The 15,692-nt window shown below is 46.6% G+C and overlaps 1 protein-coding gene across 3 annotated transcripts in view; it reads left to right on the top strand.

Moving 5' to 3' along the window:
- The first annotated feature begins 200 nt into the window (after nt 1-200).
- Nucleotides 201-15,692, top strand: part of LOC108921321 (kin of IRRE-like protein 3) — a 161,376-nt gene continuing 145,884 nt past the window's right edge. For all 3 annotated transcript variants that reach the window (XR_003797342.1, XM_018730756.2, XM_029249450.1), the window contains exon 1: nt 201-506. Coding sequence is in view for 2 of the 3 variants with exons in the window: in XM_018730756.2 (XP_018586272.2) it covers nt 464-506 (43 nt within the window). In the remaining variant the exon portion in view is untranslated. The remainder of the gene's footprint in view (nt 507-15,692) is intronic.

Genomic DNA, 15,692 nt, shown 5'->3' with positions numbered 1-15,692 from the left:
GCGGGCGAGACCACTCACTACTGTACCTTTCTCTACTTCTGGCTGAGTTGGCGAATGAGAAGGGAGAGTGAGCGAGCGAGAGAGAGAATGGGGGGGCACTCCAAGCCCAAGCGTGGAATGGCAGCGAGCCGGAGCGAGAGAGGAGGGAGTGAGTGAGAGAGAGGGAGAGAGAGAGAGAGGGAGAGAGGGAGAAAGAAAGCGAGCAAGGAAAGAGACGAGAGAGTGGGAGAGTGTGGAGAAGCTCAGAGCTCGCGCCGGCAGGGCAGCAAAGCAGAGACGAGCACAACGCGCCACGGGGACGAGGGACTCCAAAGAGGAGGGAGACGAGAGACGAGGCAGCGCAGGATTCCCCATCCTGACCGCAGCCCGAGGAGGGAGCTACCAGCCTCCCGGAGGCTCTGAGTTCATCTCCGGCGGCTCTTCAGAGGAACGACTCCCACCAACCCCCTATCAACTACTCGACATGATCCTTGAGCTGCTCCTGCTCTCCTGGTGGATAGGACACGGTAAGCTAAGTAACTCCTGCTTCCTCCTGACAGCACTGCCGGTGCTGATTCGCTTCGGTCTGCAGGGCGCGTGCGTGAGCGTGCGTGGAAGTAGAGGAGGCTGCTGCGTGTTTCGCCCCAAGTCTTTCCATCTGCTGAGAGTTTTGTCGGGAGCCCGGCGCCGGCTTCCCGGAGGTTCGCACGCTCCTTCTTCCTGCTGTCATCCTGTGAAGATGGCCCACGGTCCCCTGTATGGGGTTTTATTTACTCAGCCAACGCTTCCTAAGCAGATCAGGCTTTAAATGGCCACTGTAGAAGAGAGCAACACATTAAGTGCAATTAAAATAATCTGCAGTGGTGTTGTGCACACATCAGCCACAAAGTGCATTAGCGTTTTAACCGGCGCAGAGCGGCGGAGGTTGGCGCTACAGGAGTGGAGCGCTGCTGGGGTGGAGGGGGATCTGTTCCCAGTGAAACATTAAACTAAGTGCTGCATCCAAAGTGGAGGGTTCAGGTTCTGGGCTCTGGAGTACTGTCCAGGAAGACGGGTCTTCATCCTGCCGTGCACATCAGGAAGTTCACGCAATTTGTGCACAATTCATGCAGATGAACGCGACGTACGCATGTGCGTGTGCGGTTACACTCTACTTTGGAAAGCGGTTCTCAGAAACGGAAATTGTTTCTTGCTGTGTTGTGTTTGCAATGCATTCGAAGGAATGCTTTTATCTGGATTTTTTTTTCAAAATGTGATTTTTTTTTTTTTTTTCTTTTTTATCTGTTTTTGTGTTTTGCCAAATTCTCGCTTATGGGTTCGGTCACTTTCTTTAGGGGTTATGGTTGGTTTTCCTGACTTTGGCAGAGGAGCGAAGAAAAACAGTGTAAAGATGCGTAAGACCAGGTTGTGGTTATATGGTCACCACTTGCAAGATAGCGTGGACACGGTCCAAAAATGCCCCCCATGACCTGGTCCAGCTGATAGTTTCTCTGAGCTCTTCTGTCGTTTATTTGCACATTGAAAGAACTGCCCTGGAGAGGACTGTCGACTCGCCCATGGTCACAGGTGGTTCAACTTGCCTTTGCAAACAGGTAACCATCAGCACTCTTTCGTAGGACATGCTCACAGTCCAGTTGTCCAGTACTTGTAAACACGTCCTTCAGCGGTCAGGAAAGGACGAACACAAACCGCGGCACATTTTCAACACGCACGTGCGAGACCGCCGAACTGTCCATTTATTATCCTCAACCTGAGCGTTATTACCCCATCTGCCTCCCTCCGTCTTGCTCCCTCTTCCTTTCAAGCCAAGCACTTATTGCATTTCCTCAGAAAAAGGATGTTAAGTACATTTTCATGGGGCCTCTTTATTTATATTTCAATTTCATGCGCTCAGCCGGATGCAGGAAATGATCTATGCGGAGCAAAGCAAATATATGCCCGAGCACACGCGGCGTGCTCCGCTAATTTGACACCGACACCCGTAATAAAGCTTTTAATATTGCTCTCTGCAGCATCCTTGCAGGAACGCGGGACCTGGTCTCAAGAGGCAATCACTCTCATTGTCTGTCACAGTGAGCTTCCAACTCGCTACTTCTTTCTGACTTCCATTGGCATACGAGTCCTCGGCTACTGATCGATTATGCGGGTCATTTTTATGTTGTTTGCGAAGATGAGCTGAATTCACGCTCCTGTTGGTGCGGTATTGTCTGACGATACCCCCCTCCCCACCCCATTACCCTGCCGCCTCCCCAATTGCGCCTCTGCCTCTTTGTTTTCCTCAAGCAAGTTGCAAGTCTGATGTATAAATTGCATAGGAGTTTTATGGCGCTCGGTGCCGAGCACCAGGGGATCCTCCAAACCGGAGCGAGTGCTTGAACTGTGCTCCAGTAGTTGGCACGGTATCCCTGAGGGGATGACAAAAAAAGGCAAAAAAAGAAGAAGAAAGTTCTCGCTTTTGGGTTTGTCGCTCTGTAAAGAACTTGGAGAGTGGGAGTTTTCTGCGTGCCGGCGCCCTCCTCGCGACTGGGGTATTCTCCTGTGATTGTGCCCGTGTCTGTCTTCCCTCTGTGGGGACGCGATTAGTTTAATTGAGCGAATTCTATCGGCGGCAAACGCAAGGAAAGGGAAGAGAAGGGGAGGATTGTTGTGCTGGGTAGCGAGGCAGCGGCAGAGGAAGCTTTATGAAGATGTCGTCTTTCTCCAGCATTGGCCCGGACACACACACACAGAGTCACTCCCAAACACCAGCTCAGGCCTCCATTGTTCAGAGTGCTTTGATTTTACTGCCGTACAGTAACGCGAGGCCAGGTGAGCGCCAGCAGGTGAGCGCCAGCAACCTGACAGCCTGATCTGGTCGTGTGTTCTGGGGGCCTCCGGGGAGCAAGGCTCTCATTCCAAACTCGTTCTGACTGTACAAATTACACCTCTGTTTGCATCACAGCTGCTATCAGTTAAATCAGGCAAAGACTGAGAATCAGAGGGTGTGTGTGTGTGTGTGGGTCTACAAATCCTGCTGTCACTGGCAGCCCCCAAGACCATTGGCACCCTCCCCCCCCCCCCGTTGCTGGCACTCATGCTCACAGTCCGCCCTGCAAGGCAGAGGGCAGATTTTGAGGGGGCGGGTGCAAGTTGCGCAGCCCAGGGGGGTGTGCATGACAGACACTTGCAATCGACCCCCAGCCACCTCCGACTTCTTGACCGCGCAGCCGCTGTGCGCGGTGCTTACGCGTGGTTGTGGAGCGATGCGGCTGCGCGGAGCCCCCGACCCTGTCACCCACATCTCTGTCACACTCTGAAGTTACATCTGTGCTTTCTACGCGCACTTTCCGAACTTGTGACCCGCTTATCCTCATGCGAGTTAACATGTCTAATTACTCTTGACCAACATGGTGCAGATTCAGGTTTAACCGATTACAGAACTACAGCACTAGCCAAAAAAAACGACAACGGAAACAATGAAAACTCTGATATATACATAAAGACCAGTGATGTCTCCACATGGCTTGATTCAAAATGAGGTTTTAAGGTGATGTGTGTATATATATATATATATCTTTAGGATATACACACACACACACACACACACACACACACACATTTTCAGAACCGCTTGTCCCATACGGGGTCACGGAGCCAACCCGGCAACACAGGGTGTAAGGCTGGAGGGGGAGGGGACACACCCAGGACGGGACGCCAGTCCATCGCAAGGCACCCCAAGCGGGACTCGAACCCCAGACCCACCCGAGAGCAGGACTGTCGTCCAACCCACTGCGCCACCGCACCCCTCTTTAGGATATATATATGTATATATCCTATCTCCACTAATTAATTAAGTAATTAATCTATATAATATAATATAACCAATAATTAATTAATTAATCCTAACAACAACAACAACAACAACAATAATAATAATAATAACCATCATAAATGCTACATTGGCATGTATTGAAAATTTATGCAGTTGTAGTTGCTGGTAGGAGTCCTGCGCTGTGTGTACATCAACACTGGGGATATGACCCTTTATCGTACTGTTTAACACGGCTCTCTGAGTACTGCATCCCACCGCTATTGGAAAAGTGATCCAGTGGGGTGGGGGGGGGAACAATTGTCACGTCCTCAGCCACGCCCCCCGGAGACTTTGCCACGAGTGGCTTCGGCAGCTAAGCACCGCCAAATTGATATTGATGCTCCTGGCAGAGCGAGGCTCATTGCGCAGCCCATCCTGTGCTTGTTTTTGCCTCATCTGCTTCCAAGGACAGTCTGCCACAGGGGTACGTAGCATCCCCTCTACCATCCTCTCACACACACACACACCACCACCAATCCAATCCAATCCAGTGAGCCTGAGACAGGTGATCAATTAGCCTCTACTCTGAATTTGAGACATGAGTAATCGATAGGGACTGAATGAGTAAATGAGGGATGAATAAATCAGCAGAGGCAGAAGGACCTCGTCCGTCCCTCCCCATCAGGGCCGCATTGTTCTTCCTGTGAGCTTCAGAAATGAACGACACGAGTCTCCAAGGGCCTGTTTGGGAAAGTGCTTTACAGTGACAAGCCATATGTGATGTTATCGCATGTTCTCTCGCTCAAGTTGTGAAAGGCAACACTTCCTTTGGCCCAGATGCAGGTACCAACCCACTCATGAGCTCAGCTCAGATGAGTGGAGCCCCTCAAACGTGCTTATCCTGAACGCATTACATGACTTCATTACTTTAGTCAGGTCAGATTGCTGAAGAAAAATGAGCTATTTAACCCTCAGACCCCAGAGATGCACCCAAAGTAGCAGCTGGAGGCGCAAACAATATGTGAGAATTTGTGCTGAGGGATCTATTTATTAAAACCTCATAGCTTCAAAGTTCTTATTAAGAAGTTCCGTCCACTTCTTCCTCTCACCCCTCCCTCCTGTGTGCTTTAAGGGGATCTCTGCTGGATTTTACTCCCCAAGGATTTGTTTATCCCGATTTGGGTGCCAGGAAAGTGGGAATTATCCCGGATTACATGCCTTCTAGATACAACCCGGGGTAATTAGACCCAATGCACTTGTGATGTCGGGGTCAGGGGCAAAACTGTGTGTCAGCTCCCAGTCTGACCTCTCCTCTCACCTTTTTATGTGAAAGAAGAAGTGGAACATAGAGCTGAGTTATTAAACCCGTACTGTAATGAATAATTGACAATATAGAAGAGTTACGTTGTTGGCATTCTCCACCCCATCATCTCCAAACCTGGCAGTCTGTATCAGAGCTCATTCTGACACATCAGGTAAGGGTTTCCAGGGTTTCTATACATCAGCCTACTGCACCCGAACAAGCAGCAGCGAAGGTCTAACCAGCACGTCTTCCACAATGAGGGATGAAAACAGAACTCACGGCCAAAAGCTGTCGGCCCTTATCGTGTGTCCTTCTTCCAGCCCAAATCGGCTTTTCTTTGTAACTTGGAAATTCAAATCATAATTTATTTGTAACGATTTAGGCTTAATAGGTAGCACTTTGGAGATCAAATTGTACTGTCCGTACACTCATGATAAGCTCAAAACTAAAAGTTTGAAAGCTGTTTGATTTTGGCTCTGATGTGGTGTAATGAGTTCCATGGATCCTTCAGAGTTGCTGAATCCTTTTCAACATCAACAAGGGTCTGAAACCTTTGTCTTTCAGAACCACTTCTCTCCCGATCTCCTAACAGCTGATTGAATTTGTTCAAATCCATCTGTCACAATCACTTCTGTCTTTCCTATCAGAATGGATTCTAGGAAGCTGCTCATACAACGCTCAGCAGCGAAAACTGTGGTATTTGACAAACGGATTGTGCTTTGAGAATTGTGTCTGCATGCAAAGCTCTTTGCCTGTTGTGAAATGCACACTTTAGTCTGAGATGTACATCGCTTCCCTGGGAAAGTGTCTGCTGAATGAATAAATATAAATGAAGATATTAATTATTACTCCATTATTAGTATTTAGTATTCAGATGGTGTGTGACTAAACAGATTTTAAGCAATACTTTACATCAAGTTCACTGTCCACACACCTTCTTTAGGGTAAAGCTGAAGCATCCAAGAACAGGAACCAGCAGGCTTCTTACTTAGAAGACCATATTTTTTTTCTTTTTTACTGTGTTTCAGTTTTAGGTTCTAAGGTTATAATATCGACCTGCAACTTTCATTAAAAAAAAAAAATCATACCTCCTCTTCTGATTTTGGTCTTGCATGCCTCATCTCACCAGTTCTGGCAAAAGACATGTGTGAGTAATCCACTCCAGGCCAACTGGAGCACGAGGGGCGTTCACCGCGGTGCAGGACAGGAGGCACTTTCAGAGTTAGCCAGATAACAGCTTGGATGTGTGGAAAATGCAAGCGGGCACGTATGTGCGGAGGGTGGAATGACGCAGCATTACACCTCGCTCAGCATTATTGTTTCCAAGAAACCAGAAGTCAAGGATTTCATCCCTCCCCCTCTCTCTGTCTCACACACATACAAAAATACACAGAAAGCCACACCCTTGACACCTTCTCTTTCTGAGACCATGAATAGCAGTTTGGCTTGACTCAAACTGACAGTACAAATACTTATGACATCTGACTGTCAGTGTAATTTGGATGACCGCTGTGATTTCGTTGGTTGCTGTTGCTCCAATGACAACAATATTGTGAACATCCCACCGGGACCCTTTGTCCTCAGTTCTTGCTCTTTTACCTTGAGTCGGAGCGTGGATTAACCCATACGGACAGCGCAGGAACTTAAACAGAACGGCATTCTCAGTATTGACCACTTGGTTTATACCATGGCTGGTGCAATGAGGACTGCCTGAGCCTACTTTATCTAATCCTGCCTCGTTATTTTGTCCTGATAAATGGGCTGAGGCAGAAGGGGCCAAGGGTGGCCATCTTCTCATACAGAGTTCGGACAATTACGGCAGAGGTTCCTCGTAATTGTTCCGAGAGCACGGCTTTGAACTCAGCCTCTTTATCCACAGCCTAGCCGAAAAGATCGTGCTCACCGAAGCGCTTCCGAAAACGTGGGATCACGGCGCAAAAAGTTTTCCGTCCCTTTTCCGAACATTTTCTCTTTATTATGATTATTGTTATTATTACTTTTTTGGTCTTTAAAGGAAGGTGCCAAGCAGCTTCTGAAATGATGACCGCCTGCATGATGGCGGTTGGCAGGGACGGGTGCTGAGGGTAGAGCTCAGCATCCGTCAGGGAGGGATATGTGTTGGGAAAGAAGGAGGAGAGCGATCAAGCGAACGGGGGTTAACGGAAGGGTGCCGGACTGGTGCGTCAGCTCTAGGACGATGTGGCCCGTCTGCGTTGGAGGTGCTCCAGCTCCGCGCCGCCTAATTAGGCCGCTTGTTGCCGGAAAGGCAGCGAGCGATCGACGCACAGCTTAGAGAGCGTGTCAGATGGAGAGCGCGGCTTAACCCAGCCGTGCAATCCCCAGCGGCCCCTTACAGGCTCTCTCTCTGCGGCAACCTGTAGCTCAGCACCATTAGAAGCTGTTCACCAGCCCCCCCCCCCCCCCGCCCCCACCCAAGCACCACGACAGAACGGCAGCTCTGGCCGCAGATGGTTACCTTTTCAGCGTGCACGCCTCTTTAGCTCTGCTAAAATATTTATGCTTTTTGTTGTGATTCTTGCAACTTATTTGTGAACAAACAAACAAATGAACGAAACAAGCGAGCGAGCAAACAGCGGGTCATCCAAACGGCTCGTCTGTAACTGGTTTTCATCCCGAGCTCAAACAAACGGAACTCCGGTATTTACTTTTTCTGTCTATGTCAGTGGCGCCCTTTCTCCTTCACTGCTCTCGGGACAGCTCCTGATAATTAGAGGCCACCGTGGGAACAGGTCGGTCATTGTGAAAGCAGCAGACTGTGGGTTCAGTTTCCGCCACAAGCGGCTGTAACAGGCAGGTCATCTTAGAAATGTGCATTGCGGGTTCAAGTCTCACCACAGATGGTCGTAAATCAGCGCTGGGATTTGCAGACAATTGTCGAGGCCAGCGGGTGCTGTATGGTGTTCAGCAGGTTGCATGTTCAGATCCCACAAGGGTACCATCAAACAGGTGAAATAAATTCGATACACATAGCCCTGGCTACAACCCTCCACGGAGGCCTCATAGGACCCTCACAATAATTCTGGTCACACACATCAGATTGAGACCACCACCAGCAATTTGTGGGGTTCAACTGCGGGAAATGAACTAAATGGGAGCACTGGTTCCACACGTGGAGAAAAGATCCTACATGAATGTTTCTCACGTTCTCTTCAGCACTATGCATCAGCATGTCATCTACAGGTTATGGACCTGTATCTGATGGACCCAGAAACAGAAGTATGAATTTAAGTTTCTTCAGATGGATTGCTTTTATAACCAAGTTTTCATTAGAGTATTTTTCACCTTATCACACCAACATTTGTTTATTTGTGTTTTGTGAACGGTCACATGTGGCTTATGTGAGAACAGGTCGGTCAGTCCACGCAATGTTGTCGTTTAAGGTATAAGAGTCTCAAACCAAACTTTACTCACAATGTGGCTATATAATATTTTTCCGTTTCCTCATTTGGGAATGTGTCTGTATTTTGCATAATTGCATTATTAATCTAATTGTCCTCATGAAAAAATCAGCAGCATAATAAATTACTGGAGGGTTTTTCTCCGTTAATAAACAAGTTGGACTCAGCAGTAATCTTCAGATATAAAAATCCCTCATACCTAATTGGCATGTTTAAGAGTGGTATACGGGTTCAGTTTAAAGCACAGTTTCAGTCCATAGTGAGTAAGTATGCAGGTTGTGTCCAGGGATGGATTCCAGTTGCATTGCTCTTTTGGTGCCACTTACATATACATTTATTCATTCAGCAGATCCTTTTCTCCAAAGTGACGTACATTTCGGAGAAAAATGCAATGCAATTCAGTGCAATACAATACAACACTCGTTACGGGTCGGAACAGGCTGCATGGCTACTCACTGCAGCGACAATGACAATTGCTTGTGTGGGGTCCCCAGCAGATGGATATCTCCCTGTAGATACAACAAATACGTGCAGGGCAATCTGAGAACCCTGACTCAGCCAAGTGTCACGTGCTGCTCGGTAACCTGACGGCTCGCTGCCCCATTATTATTATCGTTTCCTCTCCCTCGTGTTAGTGTTTCTTCACCCCATGTTAAGATGGTTCCCATCACAGGACACATCACTGTTGTTCTGCAAATACTTTGCCCCTTATTTGTCACCATCCCCACAGATACACTGCTAGACATACTGCAATGCACATTTTAGCTGAAAATCAAAGTTGCGATTTTTGGAAATGTGTATTTTATCTAGTAACAATGTATTTAATTATAAAGGTGTTATTGAAGAAAATAGTGCCCTGTATACAAACTAGCAGGCATGGCTCCTGCCTCCTAAATGAGAAAGCACAACTAACTTAAACTAACAGTATTCATTTCCAAGAAAGAGAGGAATTTAGTTGAGGGTACAGGTACATATCTCCTGCTTATCTGCATTCATTTTCTGCAAGAATGAGAATACGTGTTTGCTGTTATTAATAAGCTTGATTCACTTCGTCACTATAATGTATGACCAGCATCCTAAATCTGATTCTCACTGTAAAAATTAGCTCATGCTTTCGAGAACGGTAGATTGTTCTTAAATATTGTTGAGTTTTCTTACCAGCTGATAATGAAGTGTATCAAAACTCTAACCCCATTGTTGACGTTTTCGATTGTTTCTTAAGCGAAAAAATATTCTCACTATATGTTGTTTTGCTGTCAGATATACTTTTTCAGTGCATCATATGACGGGGACCTCATGTAGAGTGTTATTGTATTTGCCTCATTTTGCTGTCTGAGAGACACACTTTTTAAATAAAAGATTATTAAATTTTTATGAACTAGCTCTGTACTGGTGTCAGAAGTGTAATACTAGTTTTTAAGATGCCTTTTGGTATGCTAAGTAAACATGCGCTGAAGCTGTGAGTGTAGTAGAACTGACAGTAAAATGTGGAGTAGTAAAAATACCATTCGAATCCATTATTACTTTGCTTTCAGACCAGGAAGGCCGAAGTGACTTTCTCTGCCTTAACGTTGCACATTTCATTGTCCATATTTCCCCTGTGCGGTAACTTGTTGCGATTTCCTATTGACTTATTTCTGCATGAAGGACAGAAAAGTTTTTTTTTTTTTTTGTCTTATCTGAAGCCGCTTGTCCCGAGGGGGTCGCGGCGAACTGGAGCCTAACCCAGCAACACAGGGTGCAGGGCTGGAGGGGGAGGGGCACACCCAGAACAGGCTGCCAGTCCACCACAAGGCACCCCAAGCAGGACTCAAGCCCAAGACCCACTGGAGAGCAGTTTTTTCTCTTGTCCCCTATTCAATGAATGTGTTTTTTCTGCTTAACAGGCAGTTTCATCCACCCAAGTTCATTCATCAGGCTTCATGGATAGAGCAGTTCCCCATGCGCTGTTTGCACAGTGGCTGTTTGGGAAACCTTGCCATCCGGATGCACCCTGCAAAAAGGCAGCACTTACACAGCATGCTGCTGTTTCCGTCCTCCGCTGAGGAGCTACAGAATAATCAAAACCGCCTGACAGCTGGTCTGTTTACAAGGCTTTATTCCACAGATGCCAATACCCTGAACAACTTAAACAGCATGCATTTAAAGCTAATGTACAATTGGGAATTTGTGTTTTTAAATTTAGTTTGATAATGTCTGTGCTCACCAGAATTTTTGTTGTTATGTTGCCTTTCAGTTGGATGTGAATCCCATTTTACTCCAAAGGCTGTGCAAAGTTGTCATAACTTCAAAAATTAAATATGTGCTCAATATTTATTGAAATAATTAAGGGGATTTCAATGCCTGGTTTAAGACAGAAGGTTAATACTAATATTTATTACTAACTATTATTTATTTACCTTTTGTCCAAGGTAACTTGCAATGTTAGGTTTGTATACAAAGCCTCTTAAAACGGTTTATAGATTCATACAGCTGGGTAATTTTCACTGTCACTTCAGGGTAAGTGCTTCGATCAAGGGTAGAACAGTAGGAGTGGGATTCAAGCCCAGGTTCTTTAATACAAGGCAACAACTGTATTCTCTGCATAATACGAAGAATCCTTTCTGAAGGGCACTGGAAAAGTCCTGGGCTATGAAAGGGTATGAAAACACACTGACATCTAGGATGGGCTCAAACTGCAAACCTTACAGTTACATGTCAAATCCTTCAAATGTTTCACTAATGAGTCCCTGGAATCTGAGATATTGATTCCAAAAAAAAAACATTCAATTTTTGTTTTTTAGAAAACTTTCTCAACCGTGCAGTTTCAGGACCTACGTTATGACTTGAACTTATGGCCTTCTGATTTTGCCAGTACAAATGTTGGATTACACTTCAAGACAGCCCAGTTGACTACCACTGCGGATAAAGATATGATATGATGCAGGTCAGAAAGGCACCATCTTATTTTCCATCCACCCATCCATTGTCTTACCCTCTTGTCCTACTAGGGCCGCGGTGGCAACAGGGAAAAATAGGGAAAACAGAGCAGCCCAGACGTTCCTGTCCCTCCAACTTCCTCCAGCTCAACCCGGGGGATCCCTAGCCGCTCCCAGGCCAACTGGGAGATAAAATCTCTCTAGCAGGTCCTGGGCTGACCTCAGGACCTTGTCCCAGTTGACCGTGCCTCGTAGACCCCCAAAGGGAGGTGCCCAGGGGGCATCCTTACCAGATTCCCGAACCACCTCAATGGGCTCCTCTCAATGTAGAGAAGTAGCGCCTCTACTCTGAGCTCCTCAAGGATGTCCAAGCTCGTTACCCTATCATGGAGAGTGAGTCCCAACACACTGCGGAGAAAACTCATTTCAGCCGCTTGTACCCGCGATGTTATTCTTTCGGTCATTACCCAGAGTTTGTGACCACAGGTGAAGGTAGGGGCGTAGATCGACCTGTAAATCCGTCTTATTTCGAATCCAGTAAAACATGTTCTTAGTTGTGATTTTTGCTCTGAGGAAAAGTGTGTCACGCTTTCCGACGAGCCGGCAAAAGGCAACAAAACACACGCGAGGCACACATGCCGCCCCACGCACGCACCGCGTGCGACAAAAGAAAATCTTTAGTGGAGCAGAGCTGCTCCACAGGGAGGCAGAGTGTAATGTCTGATCCAGTGACAACGTTCTCTACCGTTCCGTCAATCCAACGAGCAGCTCGCCTATGGGTCTGAGCCATACACTCGTCAAGTGACACCAGTATCTGCTTAACATAAATCTAATTACAGCATCCTTCCTTCACACGTGACAGATGGAGAAATGTGTTACTTTGGACTAATGAACAGATCTTGAATCAGTCGCAGAGCTGGTTGTCAGGATTCTGTTAGGGAGGAAAATGGGACGAGGTATTTACCCATGGAGGGGAGCGCAGCGTGGCCGGAAAATGATCCGGGTGGCCTTTGCAGGACCCAACTGGGAAGAAGAACATGCAGCAAGGTGGACGAGTAGGATGTGATGGAGCACAACAGATCTGATGATGTTGGCTGTTTTTGGGGGATGGGGTTGAATAAACCCACCAGGACTGTTTCGACTGGAACAGGGTGCCCAGCAGCGCAACAGCAACACTGGACATAACAAAAGGGAGGAATGACTCATACTTGGGCTTTTTTTTTTTTTTTTTGGTCGTGACTGGGTTTGCTGATTGGCTGAGGGAGCAAGTGGGGGTCTGGGCTGAGGGGGTGGTGTACGGGGGGGGGGGGGGTGGGATCTCTGTGGGAGTAAGACTCTGGGCAGGGGGAGGTTGGAGAGCTGCCACGGAGAGACGCCACACTCGAGGTGCCACTGTGTGTTTGTCACCGGCTGTGCCATCGTGGGGGAGGGGAAGAGAGACAGTTTCCCCAGGCTGAGAAGGTCTGTCAGGCTGATTAAGTCACTCTGAAGAGTGAGACCATGGAAACGGTGCAGATATGCGGTGAGGTCTGCTTGCGTGGAGCTCCTTCTGAGAGGAGCAGGGAGGGATGTCAGATGTGCACTTATACCTGGTTTTAAATTCTTGTGACGGAGGGGCAGGGAGTGTGTCGTGCTCCCCGCCTCCGGTGGTCTCGCACCCGTCAATCTACATGCAGTTCAAGCAGACTGACGTGACAGATGGTTTCCGACGAGCCGGACTTCTTCGGCAGGGAATCGGCCGGCGGTGTCGGGCGGTCGCTGTAGCACGGCAATTCGTGGGTGGAGACTTTGGTAACAAAGTGCTCAAACAAAGAATATCAGCTGGACTGAGAGAACGTTGTACCAGGAGCGCGACAGCAGCGGCCGCATTACTCTGACATCATTCTGTCGCAACTGGTCTTTTCCACATTATTTCTGGTTCTTTTGCGACTCAGTGATGAAGCACAACAAAGCTTTAAGATATTTTGTTTGCCCCCAGTTTCTCTCCAGATGTTAGCCATCAGCATCGATCACTCTGACACACACTCATGAATCCTACGGAAACACCCCAGAAACATTTCACTCAGTTCCAGCCAAGGTCATCTACTCTAACTTATCCACTAATGCAAAATTGCAAGTAACCAGAATGCTTTGAGCTGATTTTTTTTATAACTTTGAACTTTCTGCACAACCACACAGACTGGCAATACGTGCAACAAGTAAAAAAGTGATCAAAAGATGCAAGAAAAGAAAGAAATGTACACGATACGATGAATCACGAAAGTCGACTAATAAGGTAAATGAGACGCTTAATAAAAAAAAAATAAAGATGAATACGCTTCGTCAAATCTGTGAATTAATGCTACTGTTATCTTTGTTCAGGCAGACTTGAATCAATTCCAGTGTTATACAGTGGTCCCTTGTACCTTTTTTAATACTGATTGTATTCACACATACTTTGTTCAAATCAATCATTTATAATGGTCACAGTTGGACACTTTCTCATCCCGACCAATAGAAATCCTCTGCTCCCACTTCCTCTTTGCTTTGGGCCTCATTCTCATCTGCGATAGAACGCTGGGGTATTCATTAAAATCACAGCGAAGGCTGAGCTGGACTTGCCCCACGGACTTGTCCTGACACCCCCGCCATCCACCCACCAGCAGCACCTGGGCTCGCGCCTTCTCTGCCCTGTCCTTCAGTCTGCTGCTACGCAGCTCGGAGGGTAAAGGCCGGTTCAGATTAAAAGCTGTTGAAGTGAATGGTGAGTTACTGTCTGCAGAAGGAAAAGTAATTTAAGAAAGATAGGCTATGGTAAATATACTGCACCTGAACTCCAAAGCATAGTATTTTTGAGGGATGACACTTGAGAACACATCTGTAATCCGGGCAATAATCTTCAGCTACACACACCATTGAGTCATACTTTATATTTCTTTATTTAGCAGACACTTTTCTCCAAAGCAACTTACAATGGATACTATGTAGTGTTACCAGCCCACACACCTTATTCACCATGGTGACTTACACTGCTAGATACACTACTTACACTGGGTCACTCATCCATATATCAGTGGAACAGACAAACAAACGAACACACACACACACACACACTATGGGAAAACCTGAACAGCATGTCTTGGACTGTGGGAGGAAACCAGAGTACCCAGAGGAAATCTATGCAGACACAGGGAGAACATGCAGGGATCAAACCCATGTCCTCTCACACCACCCAGGTGCTGTGAGACAGCAGCGCTTCTCGCTGTGCCACCATGCCGCCACTCTCCATGGCGACAGAACTTGCCATTAGTTGGGAAACATTTAGGGCATCCACCATGTTCATGTGTCAGCTTTCACACCTCTGGACTGGAGCCGTAGCCTTGCGACACGGGGTTTAATGCAAAAACGGTGTCCCCCGAGCCAGTTCTGTTCAGCTTCCCGGTTATGGAGGCGAAAAGCCAACAATCTGACCAAAGTCCATAAACTGGTAGATTTATACAAGCATTAGTAATTCATACGATAAACTGCAAATTTCAGTCATAATTACCACACGTTCTCGGTTGGAATTTTTTAAATAAGAAGAGCCTAACTTATTAGCATAATCAAACAAGACATTTGCACATAAACACAGATTAATTACAGAAAACCCAAGTGAAATGACTGGTAGTCAACTTCTGCCAGTTGGAGCTATGATAATTAGCTATTTTTTTGTCACCTTTGTACTCCAGTTTTCAGCTAAGAATGAATAATGAGAGGATGGCAGTGAGAGAGACGGAAAGAAAACAATATTCTCGCAATTAATATCGTAGGTAAATTATATCAAATTAGTTGTATTTCTTCATGACTGCTTATTAGCTCGTTTTTCTTTTTTTCCAAATCAACTTACAGGTTAGGTATACTACACTAAACTCTTAATAATTATTCGCCGATTTAAACAGCTTGGAATTCCTACTGTCAGTTTAGAGTTTAACTCAAGTACCTTGATCTAGAATAGCACAGCAGGAGTGGGGATTCAAATCAGGGACTTTCTCATCTAATAGTGACAACCCTAATCACTATGCCACCTGCTGCCCAGTCACTTAAACATAATACTCTTAGTATGGAGTGGGTTCTGAATGACGGAAAATCGTTAACATTTCCAGAAAATCTGGGCATTTTAATAGGGCTAAAATATGTCTGGTTTAGAGTTTACGCTGTAAAATATAAGTCAATTCTTCACTCCGAGTGCATCTGACAGTGTGACTCTTAAGCCCGATGCACAGAGTAGACAAGCAATGTCTCCTGGCGACGGCTGTAGTCACTGC

This window comes from Scleropages formosus, chromosome 25 (genome assembly GCF_900964775.1).
Source record: "Scleropages formosus chromosome 25, fSclFor1.1, whole genome shotgun sequence".
NCBI classification, from domain to species: Eukaryota; Metazoa; Chordata; class Actinopteri; order Osteoglossiformes; family Osteoglossidae; genus Scleropages; species Scleropages formosus.
This window is presented reverse-complemented; position numbering and strand designations above follow the sequence as displayed.